General features: G+C 40.6%; 1 protein-coding gene across 1 annotated transcript in view; it reads left to right on the forward strand.

Moving 5' to 3' along the window:
- Positions 1–20,475, forward strand: part of USP24 (ubiquitin specific peptidase 24) — a 73,118-nt gene that overhangs the window by 39,595 nt on the left and 13,048 nt on the right. Inside the window, exons 27-52 of the mRNA XM_028733354.2 lie at positions 59–229; positions 988–1,073; positions 1,209–1,302; positions 2,348–2,503; positions 3,781–3,878; positions 5,054–5,149; positions 5,260–5,488; positions 5,711–5,870; positions 6,028–6,183; positions 6,460–6,530; positions 7,048–7,208; positions 7,991–8,052; positions 8,867–9,058; positions 9,843–9,960; positions 10,923–11,067; positions 11,309–11,428; positions 12,475–12,600; positions 13,060–13,158; positions 13,266–13,348; positions 14,795–14,936; positions 15,411–15,530; positions 15,964–16,184; positions 17,038–17,162; positions 17,817–17,958; positions 18,900–19,050; positions 19,860–19,955. Of these exons, the coding sequence (XP_028589187.2) occupies positions 59–229; positions 988–1,073; positions 1,209–1,302; positions 2,348–2,503; positions 3,781–3,878; positions 5,054–5,149; positions 5,260–5,488; positions 5,711–5,870; positions 6,028–6,183; positions 6,460–6,530; positions 7,048–7,208; positions 7,991–8,052; positions 8,867–9,058; positions 9,843–9,960; positions 10,923–11,067; positions 11,309–11,428; positions 12,475–12,600; positions 13,060–13,158; positions 13,266–13,348; positions 14,795–14,936; positions 15,411–15,530; positions 15,964–16,184; positions 17,038–17,162; positions 17,817–17,958; positions 18,900–19,050; positions 19,860–19,955 (3,420 nt within the window). The remainder of the gene's footprint in view (positions 1–58; positions 230–987; positions 1,074–1,208; positions 1,303–2,347; positions 2,504–3,780; positions 3,879–5,053; positions 5,150–5,259; positions 5,489–5,710; positions 5,871–6,027; positions 6,184–6,459; positions 6,531–7,047; positions 7,209–7,990; positions 8,053–8,866; positions 9,059–9,842; positions 9,961–10,922; positions 11,068–11,308; positions 11,429–12,474; positions 12,601–13,059; positions 13,159–13,265; positions 13,349–14,794; positions 14,937–15,410; positions 15,531–15,963; positions 16,185–17,037; positions 17,163–17,816; positions 17,959–18,899; positions 19,051–19,859; positions 19,956–20,475) is intronic.

Below are 20,475 nucleotides of genomic sequence, written 5' to 3' on the forward strand. Positions count from 1 at the left end.
TATCAATATTCTAGATGTGTACGGTTTGCAGAAGCTAAGAAAAGATATTGTATTTCAGCTAACAGTGAATAAAGATCAAAGGCTACTTCACCAGTTGGGCTTTTCTGAAGAACAAGCACTTACAGTAAAGACATCAGGAAGTGGAACCCCATCAGCAAGCTCTGCTGATTCCTCCACTAGCTCCAGCAACAGTAGTAATGTCTTCAGTTCATCGTATGCAATGGAACAGGTACAACATTGGGGGGGGGGGGGTAAATATAGATTTCACACACACAAAGACACTTTTTCATTAATTAAGTTGGTTTCATTGCACTTTAAAAAAATGCTTTCCAGTATCTTCCATTTCTCTGTACTCTGCATTGGTCATTCATGATTCAAATCTTTATAAAATTAGTTTGTCAGAATTTGAAATTCAGTTGGAAAGACTGAAGTAAGCTAGTGCTACACGCAGTTACTTACACTGATCCTGCACTTTTTCCCAGTTGAATTGAGATGCTTGATAAATCCAGCAGGAACTGCTAGCACAGCTTTCTCATCTGATTTTGATGAACGCAGGATTTCAGTGATCATTTCAGAAATGAATGCATCTGAATTGTTTAAAGTAGTTCTAACTGTAAGCAGAAATGGAAAAAGTAGAAAGCATCCTCCCTGCTGCTGTTCATTATATTTGATGACACAGTTTAGAATTCCAAGGTCTAATGTTTTGGTTCACTCTGTACATAAAAGTTAAAAGTATTGGAAATGTGAAGCTGTGGTTTCTTTGGCAGAATTTCAGATCAACACTGCAGTGTTGTGTGTGTGTGTGTGTGTGTGTGTGTGTGTGTGTAGGGGGGAGAAGAAGGATACAGGATTCAGTGCCTTGTGTTGGCAAGTAGCTGACATCCCTAGGCCAGGTTTTAAATTTATATCACTCAATTTTTAAAAATTGAGAACCCTAACAAATTGCTTAAGAAATAGGGAAGTTAATTGTGTGTTCTTAATCCTCAGGAAAAATCCCTCCCTGGAGTGGTAATGGCTCTTGTGTGTAATGTGTTTGACATGCTGTACCAGCTTGCGAACCTAGAAGAGCCAAGGTAAGTAGTGTTATTGAAGACACTGTAGAAATACTGTGGCTGCAAAAATAAAGAAATTTTGGAAGCATTTACAAGCAAGCATAGTGTCCAGCCCAGCAGAAATTGAGTACGTTATATGTCTCTTGTATTCTTTAGGATTACTTTGAGAGTACGGAGGCTTCTTTTGCTGATTCCTACTGACCCAGCTATTCAGGAAGCTCTGGATCAGCTAGATTCTCTTGGACGAAAGGTATATATTTTTTTTGTTAACTACACAATCATAGTCTAGTTTTACTGATTGAGCTTGGGATTGAAAGGAATGGAGAAAGAAATTGGGCGTTAAATTTTAGGCATTATAAAATGCCGGGGAAATGCTAGCCATTGTGGAGCAAGAATTGAACCATCACTGGCTAAATTAATTTTATTTCTCTTATTATTAATGATGTGTTGCTTTGGCGGGGGGGGGGGAATTCCTTTGCTTAGCACACATTACTTTCCTTCTAGGGATTCAGATAGCATGGCTAATGTGCTTATCGCCACTGGGGCAGGGAAAATGCCATGTTAGCACAGCCGTGTATTAGCCTGCTAGCTTCATCTGTAAAGTTGGCACAGAATCTATTACTCGAAAAGTTCCTAAGCCGCAGGCCCATTTAACATTCACCCTTAAGGATGGCTGGCCTAGCTACCTATATAGGATAGTAGCAAATAGTCATTGGGTCCTAAACATGTTTCATAGAAGTTAGCAAACTACGTTAAAATTAATCTGGCATTCACAAAACATGTCTCTCCCATATCTCTCGCGCTGCAACCTTCCAACAGTTTTACTTCACCCCCAAAGGCACACTCCTCCATTGTCTCCCAAGACAGATGGATGCCAGCTATTAAAAATAATAATGCAAATTACAAAGAATACTAATTAAAGAGAAATGGTATTTACACTGGGGTGCATCGAAAAAGAAGGGTGTGGCATAAACTTTGTAAAAATCTACAGATTGTATTTTATAGTTCTTTATGGTATTGAATAGGGATGGGGAATCTGTGGCACTCCAAACGTCAAATTTCCATCAGCCTGAGTCGGCTGCACCAGTAGTCAGGGATGGACTTTTAATCCAGCGATATTGAGAGGGCCATGAGTCCTCTGTCCCTGGTATAGAGTATAGCAAAAGGTGCTTGCAAGAGATTTTATTACTTTTAGGAAGTTCAGGACTCCAAAGACTAGCTGTCATGGCTATATAACCATGTTATATCAGAACTGCCTTCTTATTTGTATTATTCTATGCTTATTCTTTTCTCAGAAAACATTACTCTCTGAATCAAACTCCCAGTCTTCAAAGTCACCTTCTTTGTCTACAAAGCATCAACACCAGCCTAGTGCTACTTCAATACTTGAAAGTCTTTTCAGGTCTTTTGCCCCAGGAATGTCTACTTTTAGAGTACTTTACAATCTTGAGGTAAGAGTAAATTGGCATGGAAGTGTGGGGTAGGGTCAAATATCAATTCTTTTGTTTTGCATGTAGAAGACCCCGTGTTCAGTTCCTGGCATCTCCAGGTAGAGTTGGGAAAGTTTTCTGTATGAAATCTAGCCGCCAGTCAGCGACCTGGTTTACACCATAATACTAAAATGTGACTTAGGCAAGTATCAACAAACTCTGAGGAGGAGAGAGAAAAGGCAGTCTGTGAACCCAATGGTTTGTTGAGGCTCATCCATTTAATGCCAAACTATAGTTTAGTGCTTGGGTCCTCAAATATTTTGAGTCCTGAGGCACATCTGGAAAACTAAAAAAATATAAAGGATGCCACAATATATCAATTCACAGAAGAAAAATGGGGTGATGCCAACACACACAAAACAAAGCTGGCAAAAGAAACATGCAAAACCCTCCATCCCCCAAAAGGGGAAAAGGCAAGTACCGTATTTTTCGCTCTATAGGACGCACCCGACCATAGGACACACCTTGTTTTAGAGGTCTGCACATCGGAGGCTTCGCGTTGCTGTCGCTAAAGCCAAGGAGCCTGCATTCGCTCCATAGGGCGCACTTACATTTCCCCTTAATTTTTGGAGGGGGAAAAGTGCGTCCTATAGAGCGAAAAATATGGTAATAAAAAGCAGCCCAGACTAACAAAAATACACAAAACACCTGCAGCCGCATGCCAACATGCAGAATACACACAGTGCTAGCAAACAAAAAGGAGTCATTGAATTCTCTTAAGATGAAACTCTGCTGTAGTGACACTGTGTTTCCAGTTGTCCACAGTTGGGTTATTTTTGCATGGTTTCCATAGTAGTGATCCTGCTCTCTTGCAACCATCTAAACATCTGTTTACCAGGTCGCATGGCACTCCCTCACCACCTTGTGGTTCCTTATCTTCCATTCTTTTTACATACTATCTAAATATACCATACCTTCTCTCTTGAAATGACAGGAATTGTCATGGGCCTTGAAACACACTTCGTGAAAGCTTTGTTAGTATTCAAGGACCTCTGACTGTGTTAATGTTCTTAATTATATGACAGGTGTTGGTAAAAGAATTAATTAACATTATTGAAAGGTCTCATTGAATTCAGATGACCAAGTGCCATAGGATGGTGAGTTAATTCTGAGTAGCAGTGTTAGAGTGTAATATGAACTCTTGCCCAGCTGAGCATACTTTGCCTGTGGGTGAGAGAGGGGCTTAGTGTATTGCTCCATTGAAACTCTGCCACTTACCAAGTCTGAATATTTTTCAGGTCCTGAGTTCCAAGCTAATGCCTACAGCGGATGATGAAATGGCAAGAAATTGTGCCAAATCTTTCTGCGAAAATTTTCTCAGAGCAGGTGGCTTGAGGTTAGTTGAAAGAAATACTCTGAAGTGGAACCTTCCAGCTGTGCGAGAACTAGCCTTTAAGCATTCTCAACTCAGTATACATTTAATACTAGTAAAAGTATACATTTAATACTAGTATAAGTACTGTAAATGGTGCTCTCAATAGTAGTATTCGAGCAGCTATTCCAAATACTGTGGGGACAGCATAAATTACACTAGGTAGTTTGCCTTGTTTGTGTGTATGATGTTGAATAAATTGCAGCAAGGGTTTCTTCCTGTTTTCCACTTCCATAAGCCTTTCTTCGCACATCCTACACAAAGAGGTGCCAAAACTGCAGTGCAACCTGGATATCCTTGCTTTTTCAATACTGCTTTCAGTGGTTGGTGCTGTCCTCCCAAAATCTGTTAAGGTGTTTGCAGAAAATGTTTTGTCAAAGAGTTCTGGATAATAGATAGTACTATGCCATTGACCATTGAATTTGCACTTAACTTTGGATGGGAGTAGATAGTTTGAGGCACTGAGATGGCATTGACTAATAAAGTAATAATGAATTTAAATAGTTGATTAGAATTTTTAAAAATAAGCTGGAGGTTGTAGGTATTACATCTCATCTCTTAGCATATTTGCACTTGACCGGCAAATGAGAGCTGCTTATATTTCTAGTTTCCAGTGGTGTGTGCTTAGAATCATAGAACGGTAGAGTTGGAAGGGACCCTGAGGATCATCTAGTCCAAACCCCTGCAATGCAGCTGTTCCATACAGGGATCGAACCTGCAACCTCAGCATTATCAGCACCATGCTCTAACCAACTGAGCCATAACACGCCAACAGAAGAGTATGCCTTTGGACCACAGAAAGGAAGGAAGTGACAGGTGCTGCCATTATTCTGATGGCACGGTCATTGGATCGGTGTCCAGAACATTGTGGAGTGCAGAAAGAAGTTAATTTACAACAGAGCCCTTGCTTTCCCCCTTTCACCAGCTGATACAGTCAGAATTTGGTGGAGCCTGTCAACTGACCCCCGGATTTAGTGATGGTGTTAGTGAGGCTGCTCTTTTTTAAGTGATTAACACATTATATTAATCCTCATCAATACAGGGAAATATTTTCAACCAGCAGACTTCTACATGCATTATATGTGTCTTGTTTTAAAAATAATAATTTTGAATTAAAAATCTCTAAATTTATTTTCCAGTTTGGTGGTGAATGTTATGCAGAGAGACTCCATCCCATCAGAAGTGGATTATGAAACAAGACAGGGAGTTTATTCAATCTGTCTGCAGCTGGCAAGGTATGTGATTGATTTTTCAAAGGCATGACCCTAATCTGCTCAGTGTTTGATCTTCCTAAGGTACATAGTGCCTTCACTGTTCAAAACAGCACAATTCTTTTTACGTTTAGGTTTTTGCTTGTTGGGCAAACCATGCCTACCTTTCTTGATGACGATATTGTTAAACATGGAGTAGAAACACTATCGTCACGCCCATTCCGTAATGTGAGCCGGCAGACTACCAGGCAGATGTCAATGTGTGGAACCCCAGAGAAGTCCTCTTATCGCCAGCTATCTGTGTCGGACAGGTCCTCTATCAGAGTGGAGGAGATCATTCCTGCTGCACGGGTTGCAATCCAAGTAAGTAGGTCTAATGTGGCACCAGTAGCCCTGCTAAAGGCAGAGCTCAAACATCCGCTCTGCAGAATTTTAGTACCTTTTTAAAAAAATGCCACACTGCCAGAAAACCAGAGTTTTTCTCCTGTTTCCAACTATGTTCCTTGGATTTGGTGTCACGTGTAAGTGCTTTTCTGGCCTAACACATTGGTATCTTGAACAATAATTCTTTTTTTTTTCCCCCAGACAATGGAAGCAAATGACTTCACTTCCACAGTTGCTTGTTTTATGCGACTCTCATGGGCGGCGGCTGCAGGGCGGCTTGACCTGGTGGGAAGCAGTCAGCCGATCAAAGAAAGCAACACGCTGTTCCCTGTTGGCATTCGTAACCGTCTTAGCAGCTCAGGTACACCACTGACTTAACAGAATTGAAACAGCTGAGATTGGGCAATGACATCAGCTCTGTGTTGCTCATAAGACTTTATCACAACTGTAGCTATTCATTCCTAACTTGAGAGATCTACACTTCTTTTAATCTTTTGTCACTTGTTAACATATTGCAGGAAGCAATTGCAGTTCAGGGAGTGAAGGAGAACCAACAGCTCTGCATGCTGGGATCTGTGTGAGGCAGCATTCTGTATCCACCAAAGATGCACTGATTGCAGGAGAGGCCTTGTCTCTCTTAGTTACATGCCTACAGCTCCGCAGTCAGCACCTAGGTAGGTTTGAGAGAAGTGGATGAAGCTTTTCTGTTGTTTCCTGACCCTACATACAATTGTGCCACAAAGACCCAGTCCCAATTTGTTACCATCCAACTCTGTTTTCACTTTATCTCAACCTCTGCTTATATCTGGCACCCACATTTTACTGTAACGCCATATAATGCTAATGATTCTATTAGATTTTCCCAATGATATTTTAATACTAGGAGTATTAAGTACTATAGTGCTTTCTTACGAAACAAATTGTGACAATCCACATTGTGTTTTTCTTAGGATCTTTTTACAACCTCCCATGTGTTGCTGACTTTATCATAGACATACTACTTGGCTCGCCAAGTGCAGAGGTAAGGTGCTTGCATTTATATTCAGAGCAGTTCTCTTGCATGCTCTGCCCTGTAGCATGGACAAAGTGCTCATGCCAGTGGCAGCTGAAAAAACATTTGCTACAGATGAAGTTACTTAGGATATGCCACTGACTTTCAAGCAAGCAAGTTCCTAGGATGAGAAAGCTGTGTTCTTTAGAGGACCGGACTTCTGGGAATTAAATTAACTGCAAGCATTTTTTATCATAGTTTATACAGATGTGCCAGTTTAAAACTGAAACTAAGATTTGCCTCAAAAGCAGCAATGGATTGATGATATTTTTTCCTGCCTCAAGTGAGCAATTGGAGGATGACAACCACTTTGTGCTGTCCTAGTGCCCACTCGAGAAAGAGCCTGCATGGTCACTTCTGTTCCTTACATGCTTGTCTGTCTCAGCTAGCTTGGACAAATTACGATAGTAACTTGGGTGTTTTAAGAGTCTTCTAAGACAGTGGTATTAGGTTTTGTGATCTGACGTGTGCTTCTTCCCTGTTCCAGATTCGTCGCGTGGCCTGTGACCAATTGTATACCCTCAGTCAGACAGACACATCAGCTCACCCTGATATACAAAAACCAAACCAATTTCTTTTGAGTGTCGTCCTTACCGCACAGCTGCCGCTCTGGTCACCTACCAGCATCATGAGAGGCGTCAACCAGAGGCAAGTTGGAGGCATGTTTGTTCAATAGAGAATGTAAGAATTAAAAATAAGCATTTGTCTTAAATGCTTATTTAAGACAAGTGCAGTAAAAACTTGTGAAACGGGGGGGAAAGAGTACTAGAAGTGAACTGAGAAGTTATGATTTTCCTTGTGGTTGCTTGAATAGGAACTGGATAGCCAGGAAGTTACTGAATCATAATGCAACACTGAACCACAATCTACCCAGTACAAAGAGAGGATAAGCTTTCGGAGGCAGTAGCATCAGCCAGCATACTATGCTAACTTACTTTTAGATTTGTTGATCATAGTAAATGCACAAAAAACCAATAGTGCTGTGGGGGTTTTTTGTTCTGTTTAAAAATTACATACATGCCAATAACAAAATTTCAGCCTTCTTCCTGTTACCATTAGATTTCCAATAAGAACATAAGCATCCATGATGCTGAATTTGCAGCAAAGTTTGCTTTAAAAGTAAAACATTAAATATGAACACCAAATCCTAGATCTGCTTTCAGAGAAGGGGATTTTAAGCTGATAGCATTTCAGCATATTATTCTGGGATGAATGATGATCATCGTTACAAACAATTCACTACTGTGAACTTAAAATAAAAGCAAACCTTTGTTTTATAGCATAGAATGTAAGTCAACATGTTGGCTAGGTCTGAATAAACATCTTGCATGTGTACATGGTACCTGGGAAAGTAAAGGTTTCTGTAAATATTTTGCATGCTTCTGAGATCCCCCCCCCCCCCAGTATTAATTGCCTGAATTTGCTTTTAGGCTTTTGTCCCAGTGTACAGAGTACTTTGACCTTAGATGCCAGTTATTGGACGATCTCACATGTAAGTAATAGGAATCAAAACTGCTTGAAACTTAATGTACCATAAGAAAATGTCCCTTATCCACATGGTAAACAGTGCCATCGAAGTTGAGTCAAGAATTAATATTGATTGCGCTTATGGAGAGAGAGAAATGTGTTTGTCTTGGATTCTTATCCTTCCTTCATTATTTGTGTCCTTGTAGTTCTGTGCAGGACTGTATTTGCATGGGCTAAAAACTCTGTTTCAGAGGTCAAGTGAAAGATCATCTGCCTCTCTCATGAACTTTTTACCTGGGTCTTCTCTTTAGTTTTAGTGTGCAGTCTAATTGTCTCAAGTGATTAGTAGTTGACTCTGAGCACACAGGTGGGTAGCAGTACTACCCCAGCCAGATGGGCGGGGTATAAATAATAAAAGTATTATTATTACCATTTCCTACCTTTTCAAGACCATAAGAAACTACACACTACAACTACCATAGCATTCGACTTTCTTGCGGATGGAAATAACATACAAGAGCCACTTTGGCTTTTTTCACATTGTTTTATAGAACTAGGAAAAGTGGCCAGGATAATGCTTGCATGTTCTTTGCCACTAGGGGATGTATGTAGGAGTATAAGCAAGTGATAGAAAGGCAAAAGAGCCAAAAAATGCTATTCGCCTTTATAATAACTTTTTTTTTTTTAAGGAACGTTTACCTGTGTCTTGACATTTCATTTCCAAAAAGTAATTCTGTGTTCATTTTAAGCTAAATGATATCTTTTATATGAAACAAAATGTTAACCTAAGTTTGTCCATCTGTTCTGTAGGCTTAACCCATGTGGTTTTTCTTACCTAGCTTCAGAAATGGAACAACTAAAGATTAGCCCAGCTGCTATGTTGGAGGATGAGATCACGTGGTTGGATAACTTTGAACCTACCCGTGCAGCTGAATGTGAAACCAGTGAAGCTGACAATGTGTTGTTGGCGGGACATTTGAGGCTCATTAAGACCCTCCTGTCACTTTGCGGAACAGAGAAGGAAATGCTAGGTAACTTGCTTTCAGTGCTTAGTTGTGTCATTACAATGTTAAACCTAGTGATTTCTTCCTCGCTGCTGAGATCGCTCAGGCTTCAGGTCACCAGAATTCCTAATTTGTCAGGTCAGGCTGCTTGCATCTGGTTGCCATGGGCAACAAGAGTTCTAATTTTCACAGTGGAAAGAGAATGGTTCTTCACTTCCTTTGTGGAGCAAGGTTTAAGCTTTCAGGCAAATAAGCAAATGCAGCAAATTTGGCAGTATGAACAACTATCTCTTAGGATAAGACCTGAGTGAGCAGAGGTTGTCTCACTTTCCTACCTGCTTAGAACATACTTCAAATAGCAGTGGTCTTAAATGAAAATTATTTGCTGTTTTCCACATTTGATTCGTAGTGCTTTGGTCATAAACTAGACAATTAGAACAAAAATAACAGTTATCGGGGGTGCTGATAGCTATATGTGTAGCTTACAATAAAACAGGAACAGCATGTGATGCCATTTGATAATCATTCCTTAGTTGTTTTAGTAAAGGGAGGGTAAACTCTGGTGGTGGTGCTCTTTAAATACAGTGAAAGCTGCTATAGTCCAGCTTGTGTTCTGCCAAGGTGAAGCTATCTGTTCTGACACTGGCAGCAGTTATCCAGTAAGACCGTTCTCAGCTCTGCTTCCTATGACCTGTTTAAATGGAGATGATAGGAAAAGCATGATCCCTCACTGGACACCTTTTTCTTGCAAGATCATTTGTTATAAATCCTGTAACGGTCAACGTTGAACATAGTGTTATTCCCTTTATAGGTTCGTCTTTGATCAAACCATTATTAGATGACTTCCTCTTCCGAGCATCTAGGATTATTCTGAACAGCCATTCTCCAGCTGGCAGTGTGGCTGCCACTCAGCAAGACTTTCATCCAAAGTAAAGAGTGCATGAGGACTTTTGTTGTATTAAACAAAGAAGCACAGAGGGCTCGGATCTACCATCCTTGAATAGTCAATCAGCTTTGTGCAGAATGGAACAATTTCCTTTTTAAAAAAAAAGACATTAAAGTAAACTTCATAAGCAGTGCTTGAGTGTGCCGAGAAATTAAATAACCGAGAATAAATGTGGTTCCTGAGAGAGGCTATTAAGAAACATATTGAAATACTACTCAATTATAAATCATCTATATTGCTCTCATGTCCTTTATTACATTTTTAGAACATGATGTTCCATATCTGTGGAGAATCACATTTCAGATTCTTGAAGATTATTAAGCAATGTTTTAAATGTTCTTCCAGAACTATTTATTTTTACTGTGCATAATTTGAATGGGTATAGTCGGTCCATTACAAAATCCAAAGGGCTCAGTTGTTTTAAAAAGCAAAGCTCAATTCCTCTTTCAGAAGCAGAAAGGCATCTGAACAATTTATTGGACCATAGGGCTGGTGTAACTAACCCGTGCATTATCACAGTCCATAACTCCCTCAAAATGTTGAATGCCATACCCAGAAACAAAGAAATCGGGTTAACTGTTTTCGTAAATTTCTCTTATGGGTGTAACTTAACTTAGCCACTGAGCTTGGGATTTTATGCAGAAATCTAAGTACTTTTCTGCTTAAGTGTCATTTTATTTACATCCCGGAACCACCCTTTCTTTAGGAGGGAATGATAAGCACACAGACTTTTTTTATTCCTTGCCTTCCTCTGCAAAATAAATAACATCCACTGGTCCAGGAAATAAAAATGCCCTGAACGGTTTTAAAATTGGACTGCACAGATGGGCATTAAACTTTACTTGGATTCCCTTTGGCAACTATTGGAAGTAGGTCATTTGATATATCTTGCTAGTATGAAAACTGAATATGCAGCATGAACAAATTCTTTTTGCTCCCTTCTAGGTGCAGTACAGTGAATAGCCGATTAGCAGCATATGAAGTGCTGGTGATGCTGGCAGATAGCTCGCCTTCAAATCTACAGCTTATTACAAAAGAGCTGCTCTCTATGCATCACCAGCTTGATCCAGCTCTTTCCAAGGAATTTGATGTAAGTGCGTTGCTTCAATGGAAGTAATTTTTTTCACTCCAGCTATGTATATGTGAAGCTAAGTGTCAGATCTTCAGAATGGATTAAATAATGAGAGTCATAGAATTGTAGCGTTGGAAGGAACCATAATGAATACTTTCGGAAAGTCTCTTGGATATTCAGTTTTTCAAATAATTATATCCATTAATGCTTTAAAACTTCTTTGCTACAAATTTCTGCTCTCTGCCTCCCTATCTTCCAGTATCTCCCACCTGTAGACGGTCGATCCATTTCAGGATTTGTGGGGCTAAAAAATGGAGGTGCAACATGTTACATGAATGCAGTCTTCCAACAGCTCTATATGCAGCCAGGACTTCCCGAGGTAATCTTTATTTACTGTTCTTAAAGCAAATTCTTTTGGAATGCCTGTTAACTTCACACATATAGTATGGACTCTGGGAAGGAAGGAGTGCTGAATCATGAAAATGGGCCACAACTCTGAGGTAAATCCAAAACTGCCTAGTTCAGAAATTACAAGGCTGAGAGTCATATGCAGTAAATGAGGGGATCTCTAACCTTGGTGGTGGGGTTTTGGCTCAGGCACATTTAGAAATCCAAAACTTTCTGGGACACCATAAAATGCCCATGTCACAGAATAAAAACTGTTGACGCTCACACAGGCAAAACACTTGTGTAGATGACAAAACAAACATGCAACACCCCCAGAAAAACACATACATCACAAAATAAACACAGTAAAAACCAGGCAAAACACGCATACCCCAGCAGTGACAAAAAGCATAACTTTGGAAATAATTAAAAGCAAGGAGAACACCCAGCCCCAAACAACAAAAGCAAATTGCACACAAACACAAGCACCTAAAACAAAACAACAGGAGAAGCACACACACAATTGGTCCATCATCCCCAAGCCTCCCAGACAGCAGCAGGATTCCTTTTCTTCTCTGAAAAGGTTTGGAGGCTAAACACAGAGCTGGAGCTTGCCTGCCCTCTTTCCCCTTCCTTTGAAGAATACCTCTGAGCCCACCTGGGCCATAGTTGGAGCACATGGGCATTTGAAGCCCAGGCTCTTGCTCGGCTTTGCTTGGAGGACAGATACGGGAGCCTTGTGATCTCTCCTCCATCCAGTTCCTATAAGGGGACAGAATGAATTCCAGTCCTTTGAGGTAGTGCAGTTTGGTGAGAAGCCTCTCAGTGAGGCCAGCCATGTTGCCCTACTTTTCGTCCCTTCCATCTTCCTAACCAGTATGCTTGTTGAAGTTGAGAACAGCTAATAAGGAAGCTCTGGGTATGTTGAATATTAATATTAAATACCTTGGTTACTGTTCTTACCAACTCTTGACGAAACTGAACTGTTCCTAAGTGTGATGCATTTTCAATAACTTTCCTTGTCAATTGTTTCCAAAGGCATTGCTTTCGATTGACGATGACATGGACAATCCCGATGACAATGTGTTCTACCAAGTTCAGTCACTCTTTGGTCACTTAATGGAGAGCAAGCTGCAGTATTACATACCTGAAAATTTCTGGAAGGTAATTCTCCCCACCCCCAATTTTAACATGTAGATTTAGGTCTAAACATACTGAAACGCAGCAATACTAAAAGGGCTCTTACCTGTTTGAATATCTACCTTGGTTTTCGAACAGCTTAGTTCTCAAATGTTTTGGCTCCCGAATGCCGCAAACCTGGAAATGACTGTTCCAGTTTGCGAACTATTTTCCTGCAGCCAATCAGAAGCTGTACTTTGCTTTCCGAACATTTTGGAAGTTGAATGGACTTCCAGAACTGATTCCGTTCAACTTCCAAGGTGCAACTGTAATATATAGTTCTCCCTATTGGTCACAATCCAGTGGTGCTGATCACTGGGATGTTCTCCTCTCCTTCCACTGGGTGGCAAGCTTTTTCCAGGAAACTAAGATGCATCTGCTGCTTTCCTTAAGAGTCTCAGTATCTTAAAGCAGTGACTCTATGGAATACGTTTTATATTTTAGATCTTCAAGATGTGGAACAAGGAGCTCTATGTTCGTGAACAACAAGATGCTTATGAGTTCTTCACAAGTCTTATAGATCAGATGGATGAGTACCTCAAGGTTATTTTTATGTTTGTTATGGTGTTATAATTACGCAGTAATTCTTTTCATTAACAGCTGCTTCATGTATAAGCCAGTTGCTATTAGCATTTTTTTATCTCTTACAGAAAATAGGGCGAGACCAAATATTTAAGAACACTTTCCAGGGAATCTACTCTGATCAGAAAATCTGCAAGGACTGTCCTCATAGGTGGGTGAATTTTAACTAGGTTATTCCTAGTTACGGGTAGCCTACTTGGAAAAAAGAACTCTTAATGTTAACTACTGGAACATTGTAGGAGAAGTATGGTACTTTATTTTCATCTTTGTTTAGTGCCATTCAGTGACTTCATTTTAAAGGAGTAAAAGCTCTTGATAAGTACACTGCCAATATCCCCCCTCAACTTTTTCTCTTGCAGATTAACATGATTCAGGCATGGAATTCTCCTTTCCACAGGCAGGGCCATGTCAGTCATTCAGCAGCTTTCAACATTCCATGGGATATGGCCTACCCAGTCCTAACCCTGCCTGCTCTGCAACAGCACATAGCTCTTTCAACCATTTCTATCCTCCGTTCTCTGGATTATGCGGGAGAGGAGCCCAATCATTTCTCAGTCAACACATTACATTAGATTTCTAAATTAATTTCTCAAGCCTTGATAATTCTCATAGGTTAGGGTTTATACGAGCCGTTGCCAATTCTTCATTTTTAAAAATAGAAATAAAACACAGCAGCTTGGTTGCAAATACGGAAAACATGTTCCCAGCAGATGATGTCTGACTGGGAAGTCTCTTGTCCAGCCCTTTCCCAACCTAGTGCCTTCCAGGTGTTTTGGGCTACAACTCCCATCATCCCTGATCATTGGCCATGTTGAGTAGGCCTGATGGGATTTGGAATCCAAAACCTCTGGAGGCTGCCAGGTGAAGGAAGGCTGCCATAGATCTGTTTCTATGGCACCTGCCTCCCCTATCCTGTATGACACCCCCAACCCCATTTTCTTGTCAATATGGTTAGTATTGCATCTGTAATTATACTACTTCTTAATTCTTCATAAATAGTAACCATGGTTAGTTTTTAAGCAGCAAACCCTCACCAGGATTGAAATTGCAGGGAGGATGGGATGGAGCCATGAGTCTATAGCCTGCCATCTTACAGCACAATCCAAACTCAAGATCCTCTGGGATGAATGGGTTTGGTTCTGGCAGATTTTTGGCTTCCTCAGCTGGGGATATGTTGGCAGAGGTCTTTCACCCTGTCTGAGGTAGGGGGTTGCCGACAGAAGTCTCAAAAAAGGGAGGCATTCTGAGGGCCTGGCAGAGGTGGAACAGGGCAAGGAGAGACTTAGACCTTTTCCAAACCCCTTGCAGTTAAGTCATGTGGCATCACAACCCAGCAGAACTTAGCCAGCAAAATGGGTGGTGTGAATCATATTCTTCCTTTACAGAGCTGGAAATAGGCTTAACTTAAGCCAGTGTAAATTAAGATTTTCTACACTTAAGATTGCTCTGTAAACCATCAAAGGAGATGATAAGCCTCATGTCTGCAGTGGGTTTGACTGTTAAAGATATTGCCAAAAAGAGACACCTCTTAAACCATGAAACAATAGAGTTGGTAGTATTGCAGTCTAACCCTTTTTCATTATCCAATTTGGTGTAGGTATGAACGAGAGGAAGCCTTTATGGCTCTCAATCTAGGAGTCACTTCATGTCAAAGCCTGGAAATTTCATTGGATCAGTTTGTTAGAGGAGAAATTCTGGAAGGAAGTAATGCATATTATTGTGAGAAATGTAAAGAAAAGGTAATGCTTCCCCCCTCCCCTGGTGACAGTTAAAATACCTGTGATATTCTAAGGGAGAGACAACCCAGGGTGTGTTAGTACACTTAGAGATCTGGAGAATGAGTCTAGTCCAAGCCCTCAAGTTTAATGTGTTCTTGTCTTTATCACATTGATATTCTGCGCTTCCTTTGATGAGTACTAGGGTAGTATATATATATATATATTGGGGGGGGGTGTCACTTCAGAATATTGGTGTCCTAGGCAAAGCAGAGACAAAATATTTGTATGTTTGAAAGTTTCTGCCTTTGAGAAAAGGTGTGTTGTAAATGATTTGATAAGGAATTAGTAGTTAGTCTTTAGAAAATAGTTTTCCTGCTCTTTGATTCTATCAACCGAAATCCATAATTGTAAGAACACTTCTCTACAGTGAGCAGGAAGTATGCATTCCCTGATGCTAAAATGAGTAGCTGGAGGTGACTCTCTTCTATTTTTAAGAGAACTACAGTAAAGCGGACATGCATTAAAGCTCTGCCTAGCTTGTTGGTGATCCACCTCATGAGATTTGGATTTGATTGGGAAAGTGGACGTTCCATTAAGTACGATGAACAGATAAAGGTAAGCACAGCTGCTCTTTTATTTCTCTAAAGGCATTTTCTGGAATGGAATCTTTACTTCTCACCATTATTTATTCTGTTCCAAGTATGCATGTTGCCCACAGTGTATCTCTGTCCCTGTAATAGGCCTTTGACATTACCTGCCCTAACTACTAATGGTGCTTGCAGAGTTTCAAAAGAAGTGATTGTGACTTGCTTTCTGAGCTGAAGTCCATAATCTTCCTCACTGGAAAAAATTGGAAGTTCCATTCTGAGTCCTGGAAAAACAGACAAACCTTCTGGTTTGCTCTATGACTCTCTGCATCCCATAAACTATTTCCTGTGTTCAGCCTTTAAAGGTCAGCCGCCCTGTGTTTTGGGTAATTACAGGAGGTTTATAAACAAGTAATAGGGCTCAGGTTTAAATTTAATCGGAAGTGTTTCCTTTCAAACAGTTCCCCTGGATGCTGAACATGGAACCCTATACAGTTTCAGGAATGGCCCGGCAAGATTCTTCCTCGGAAGTTGGCGACAATGGGCGACACGTCGATCAGGGAGGGGCAGGATCCCCACGGAAGAAAGTGGCCCCTACAGAAAACTATGAGCTGGTTGGGGTGATAGTGCACAGCGGTCAGGCCCATGCAGGGCACTACTATTCCTTTATCAAAGATAGAAGGTAAAGAGAAAGTCTGCTCTGGGCGGGCTCTACTAGTTCTTTGCTTGAGTACTTTAAAGCAGCTAAGACCATGCAGTGTTAAAATTGCAAACTCCTATTGGCAAATGCATCATTTTTGTATAGCACTTTTTAAACCTCTGTATGGCACTGTGGGTTAAACCACAAAGCCTAGGACTTGCCAATCAGAAGGTCGGTGGTTCGAATCCCCGCAATGGGGTGAGCTCCCGTTGCTCGGTCCCTGCTCCTGCCAACCTAGCAGTTCGAAAGCACGTCAAAGTGCAAGTAGATAAATAGCTACCGCTCCAGCGAGAAGGTAAAAGGCGTTTCCGTGCGCTGCTCTGGTTTGCCAGAAGCGGCTTAGTCATGCTGGCCACATGACCCGGAAGCTGTACGCCGGCTCCCTCGGCCAATAAAGTGAGATGAGCGCCGCAACCCTCGAGTCGGTCACGACTGGACCTAATGGTCAGGGGTCCCTTTACCTCTACCTTTATGAAAGTATACCAGAATGCTTGAAAGTTTTTGCAAATGTAATGGGGTAGCTCTGGCTTAAAACAAAACCAGAATCTTCCTTTCAAAGGATGTATGTGACAGGAGGGATGATCTTTATAAAGTTTGAATCATTGTATGAAACAGACTGGTGGTGAATGTGTCTGCCATCTTGTTATGATTTCTAATCCCTTTATATTCAGATCTGTTTTGTTCCATATTTGATTTTAACATGAAATCATTCTCAATGCAGATTATCTCTTTGGTAGCCATGAGAATTGGAAAGCTATTAGGAAACTTTGTTGAGATTTTTAAGCCATCATCTTTGACAGTCAACATGGCTTGTGTTTCTGTGTGTTTCCAACAGGGGATGTGGAAAAGGAAAATGGTTCAAATTCAATGACACAGTTGTTGAAGAATTTGAGTTGAATGATGAAACTTTGGAGTATGAATGCTTTGGCGGAGAGTATAGACCCAAAGTTTATGACCAGTGTAAGTATAAATTTTGTGTTCCATTATCACTTTCCCCTGCATTTAAATCTTACTCACTTCAGGGCTGAGTTACAGGATCACAGTTGCTGATGTGGAAGTTTGGCATCTGTCTTCAGAAAAAATTGATATATTACTGACATACTGTATGGCTGCTGTCCTGTTGTTTTTTATTCTTTTCATATGGCTCCTTAACAAATTGGGAACTGAAGAGTGTAACTGGTGTGATCAGAGTTGCTACACAAACACATGCTTTTTCTACACAGAAGGCATTACCATGTAGGAAGCAACATGAAACATGTGTGTGATGTGTAGTGTATTGCTTCTGTGCATGTACATACACACACACACACACACACACACACACACACACACACTGTGAAGCATGCATGCATATCAGTGCTGTGCTGTTTCCTGCCCAGACCTGCTTTTCTTGGCTCGGGGGGAGAAAAATGTTTGACGTGAAATGGAAGTGAGCCTTTGGAAAATAAAACACCATGGAAAATGTTGCTTGTTGACCCCCTTAATCAGCAATTTATTCTTTCCCCATTGGAATGTGTAGATTTCCATTAACAGCTCCCTGAAAGTTGTAGTTAGGCCAGTATTCCTGCTGCAAGAATCAGGTCAGTCAACTATAAGGATATCTCTTCTTCGCAGCAAATCCATATCCTGACGTTCGCCGCCGCTACTGGAATGCCTACATGCTCTTCTACCAGAGAGTCTCTGACCAGAACTCGCCAGTTTTGCCAAAGAAAAGCAGAGTTAGCGTCGTGCGTCAGGAAGCTGAGGACCTGTCTTTGTAAGTTTACCTGCCTCTAACCCCGGTTATTTGATCCCTGCACAAGCAGAACATCTTGCTTCCCCTCCAGTCTCTCTCTCTCTCTCTCTCTCTCTCTCTCTCTCTCTGTGTGTGTGTGTGTGTGTTTAAGCTACTTAACCAGAAGCTTATTCCTTCCATGAGGGACCTCTGCAGAATTTATAATCTTCTGTTCAGAGGAGTACTCTTGAGGCTATAATTTGGTTACGCATAAGCTCAGGACAGCTTCTGTGGGTATGTTTATGACTAGGGGCATCCAAGACACTTAGGAGGTGGGTACTATATGAAGGAATAGGACTGTACAAGCTACAGTATTGAAACTTTTTAAAGATATAACCTTGAAAAAGATATAACCATTTGGGGGCGAATACTTGCACCATTAAATCCTGCTAAAAAACATTTAGTCAGAGAAACCTTTGGTTTTCTCTTTACCTTGTTTCATTTTTTCCCATTAGCAGGGGGCTGGCCAGCTGACTCTATGAAGCCTATTTTCATTATGAAAAAGAAATGGTTCAGTTATGAACATCATTGGGTACTACAGATACAGTGTATTAGTAGTAGCAGAAGCAGAGCTGTGAGAGAGAGGGCTTGGCAGGTTCTTGAATGCATGGGAGCATCTGTTTAGAGCAGTGTACTCAGCACCACAGCAGTAAACAGCCCTGGAGACCTGATGAAGGAGGAGAAGCTACACTGGCTTCTTAGAAAACACTGCTCCACAGCCAGCTGCCCTAGCAAAGGATGCAGGATTGTAGCCACAATCAGCCATATAATGAGTTCAGGCCTTCCATGCGCAGAACGTAAAGTTATGATCAAATGTGCATTGCTAGATGCACAACATACTTGAGAACTTTGGCTTTGCACTTTGTCAAGCAAATGGAAGAATATATTTTCTGCATTGAGCTTACATGCGTTTTATTTCCCAGGTCTGCTCCATCTTCACCAGATGTTTCACCGCAATCATCGCCACGGCCCCATAGACCCAGTAGTGACCGCTTGTCCATCTTGACCAAGTTGGTCAAGAAAGGGGAGAAGAAAGGCTTATTTGTAGAGAAAATGCCAGTTCGGATATATCAGGTAAACTGTGTTAATGGCAGCTAGATAACATTATAAAAATGTCAGGTATTCACAAGCTCAAAAGATAAAATTCTAGGTGTAATGGATATAGGTATATCTTTTACTCTCTGAATTGTTCTGGAGCAAAACAAAAATCAAAATTTAATCTCGTAGATTTAGAGGTGACGCTTCATTTTAAAGCTATTCAGTTGAAGACCATTTCCTCATGTTGTAAGAATCGATAATCGATAAATTAATCACATTTTGTGAAGAAATAGTTCTCTCTTGTAAGCCTATATGTCTGTCATTTTCAGTGGACAACTCAATTGTAGCTGCCCCTTTGTGTATCTTTGCTAGCACTATAACATAGAATAATAGAATTGTAGGGTTGGAAAGGGACCCCAAGGGTCATCTAGTCCAACCCCCTGCAATGCAGGAATCTCAGCTGAAGCATCCATGACAGAAAATCATGTGAAAGTTTAGTTACTGTTTTATGGCACTGTAATAAATGTGAGTTCTGTTTTCTATTTATTTTGCTGGTAATTCTTCACATAGAATTTGCTATTAATCTCACTCCTGCAGCACACTGAGCCTGATGTTTTCAGTGAGCCTTTCCAGTATGACTTGATTAGCTTGGTGATAATTACAGCTAATTCAGCCCAAATCGTGCCATTTCAAACATACAGTATGAGATATACATTGCTTCTAACATCCTGCTTTTAATGATGCTTTTGTTTACAAAATGTCATATTTTCTGTAAGAAAGATTTAGAAATTCTAAACATATCATTGACTTTTATTTCTAAAACCAGACATGTGTTGTCATTTCAGATGGTGAGAGATGAAAACCTGAAGTTTATGAAGAACAGAGATGTCTACAGCAGTGACTATTTTAGCTTTGTTTTATCGTTAGCTTCATTAAATGCTGTGAGTGATGAATTTTATCTTTCAGATACTAAGTGAAGTGAATTGCTGAGGCTCAGTGGAGCCAGAACAAGATAAACTGTCCTCATTGGGAAGAGGGGGAGAAATTAAGACTATCCAGCAGCAAACTTCTTTTTTAAAAATGAATGCATTGTTGATATAGCATACTATGGCCTCTTTGATTACTTAACTGCAGTAAAACATATGTTCAGTCTCTGATTATATCTTTTAGGGTGTTCACTGCCTGTGTGTGGGCCAAAATACAGGGTGATTTGTGGGGCTGTCCTCCACCAAGTTGGATGAAGGATCCCACAAAGCTTTATGTTGTTCTGTCCTATTGTTTCTGTACTTTTCCCCTCATATATCTATTTTTTCCTACATCTCTTTGCAAGAAGGCTGTCCAAAATGTTGTTGAAGGGCTCTAGATTGTGTTTTTTGTCAAAGCACAGTGGTGTAGGACTTTTTAAGAAGTTAGAAGCTACTCACACATATATATATTAGCTCCTGTGTTGCTCTGCTTTAA

The sequence above is a fragment of the Podarcis muralis genome, chromosome 5 (genome assembly GCF_964188315.1).
Source record: "Podarcis muralis chromosome 5, rPodMur119.hap1.1, whole genome shotgun sequence".
NCBI classification, from domain to species: Eukaryota; Metazoa; Chordata; class Lepidosauria; order Squamata; family Lacertidae; genus Podarcis; species Podarcis muralis.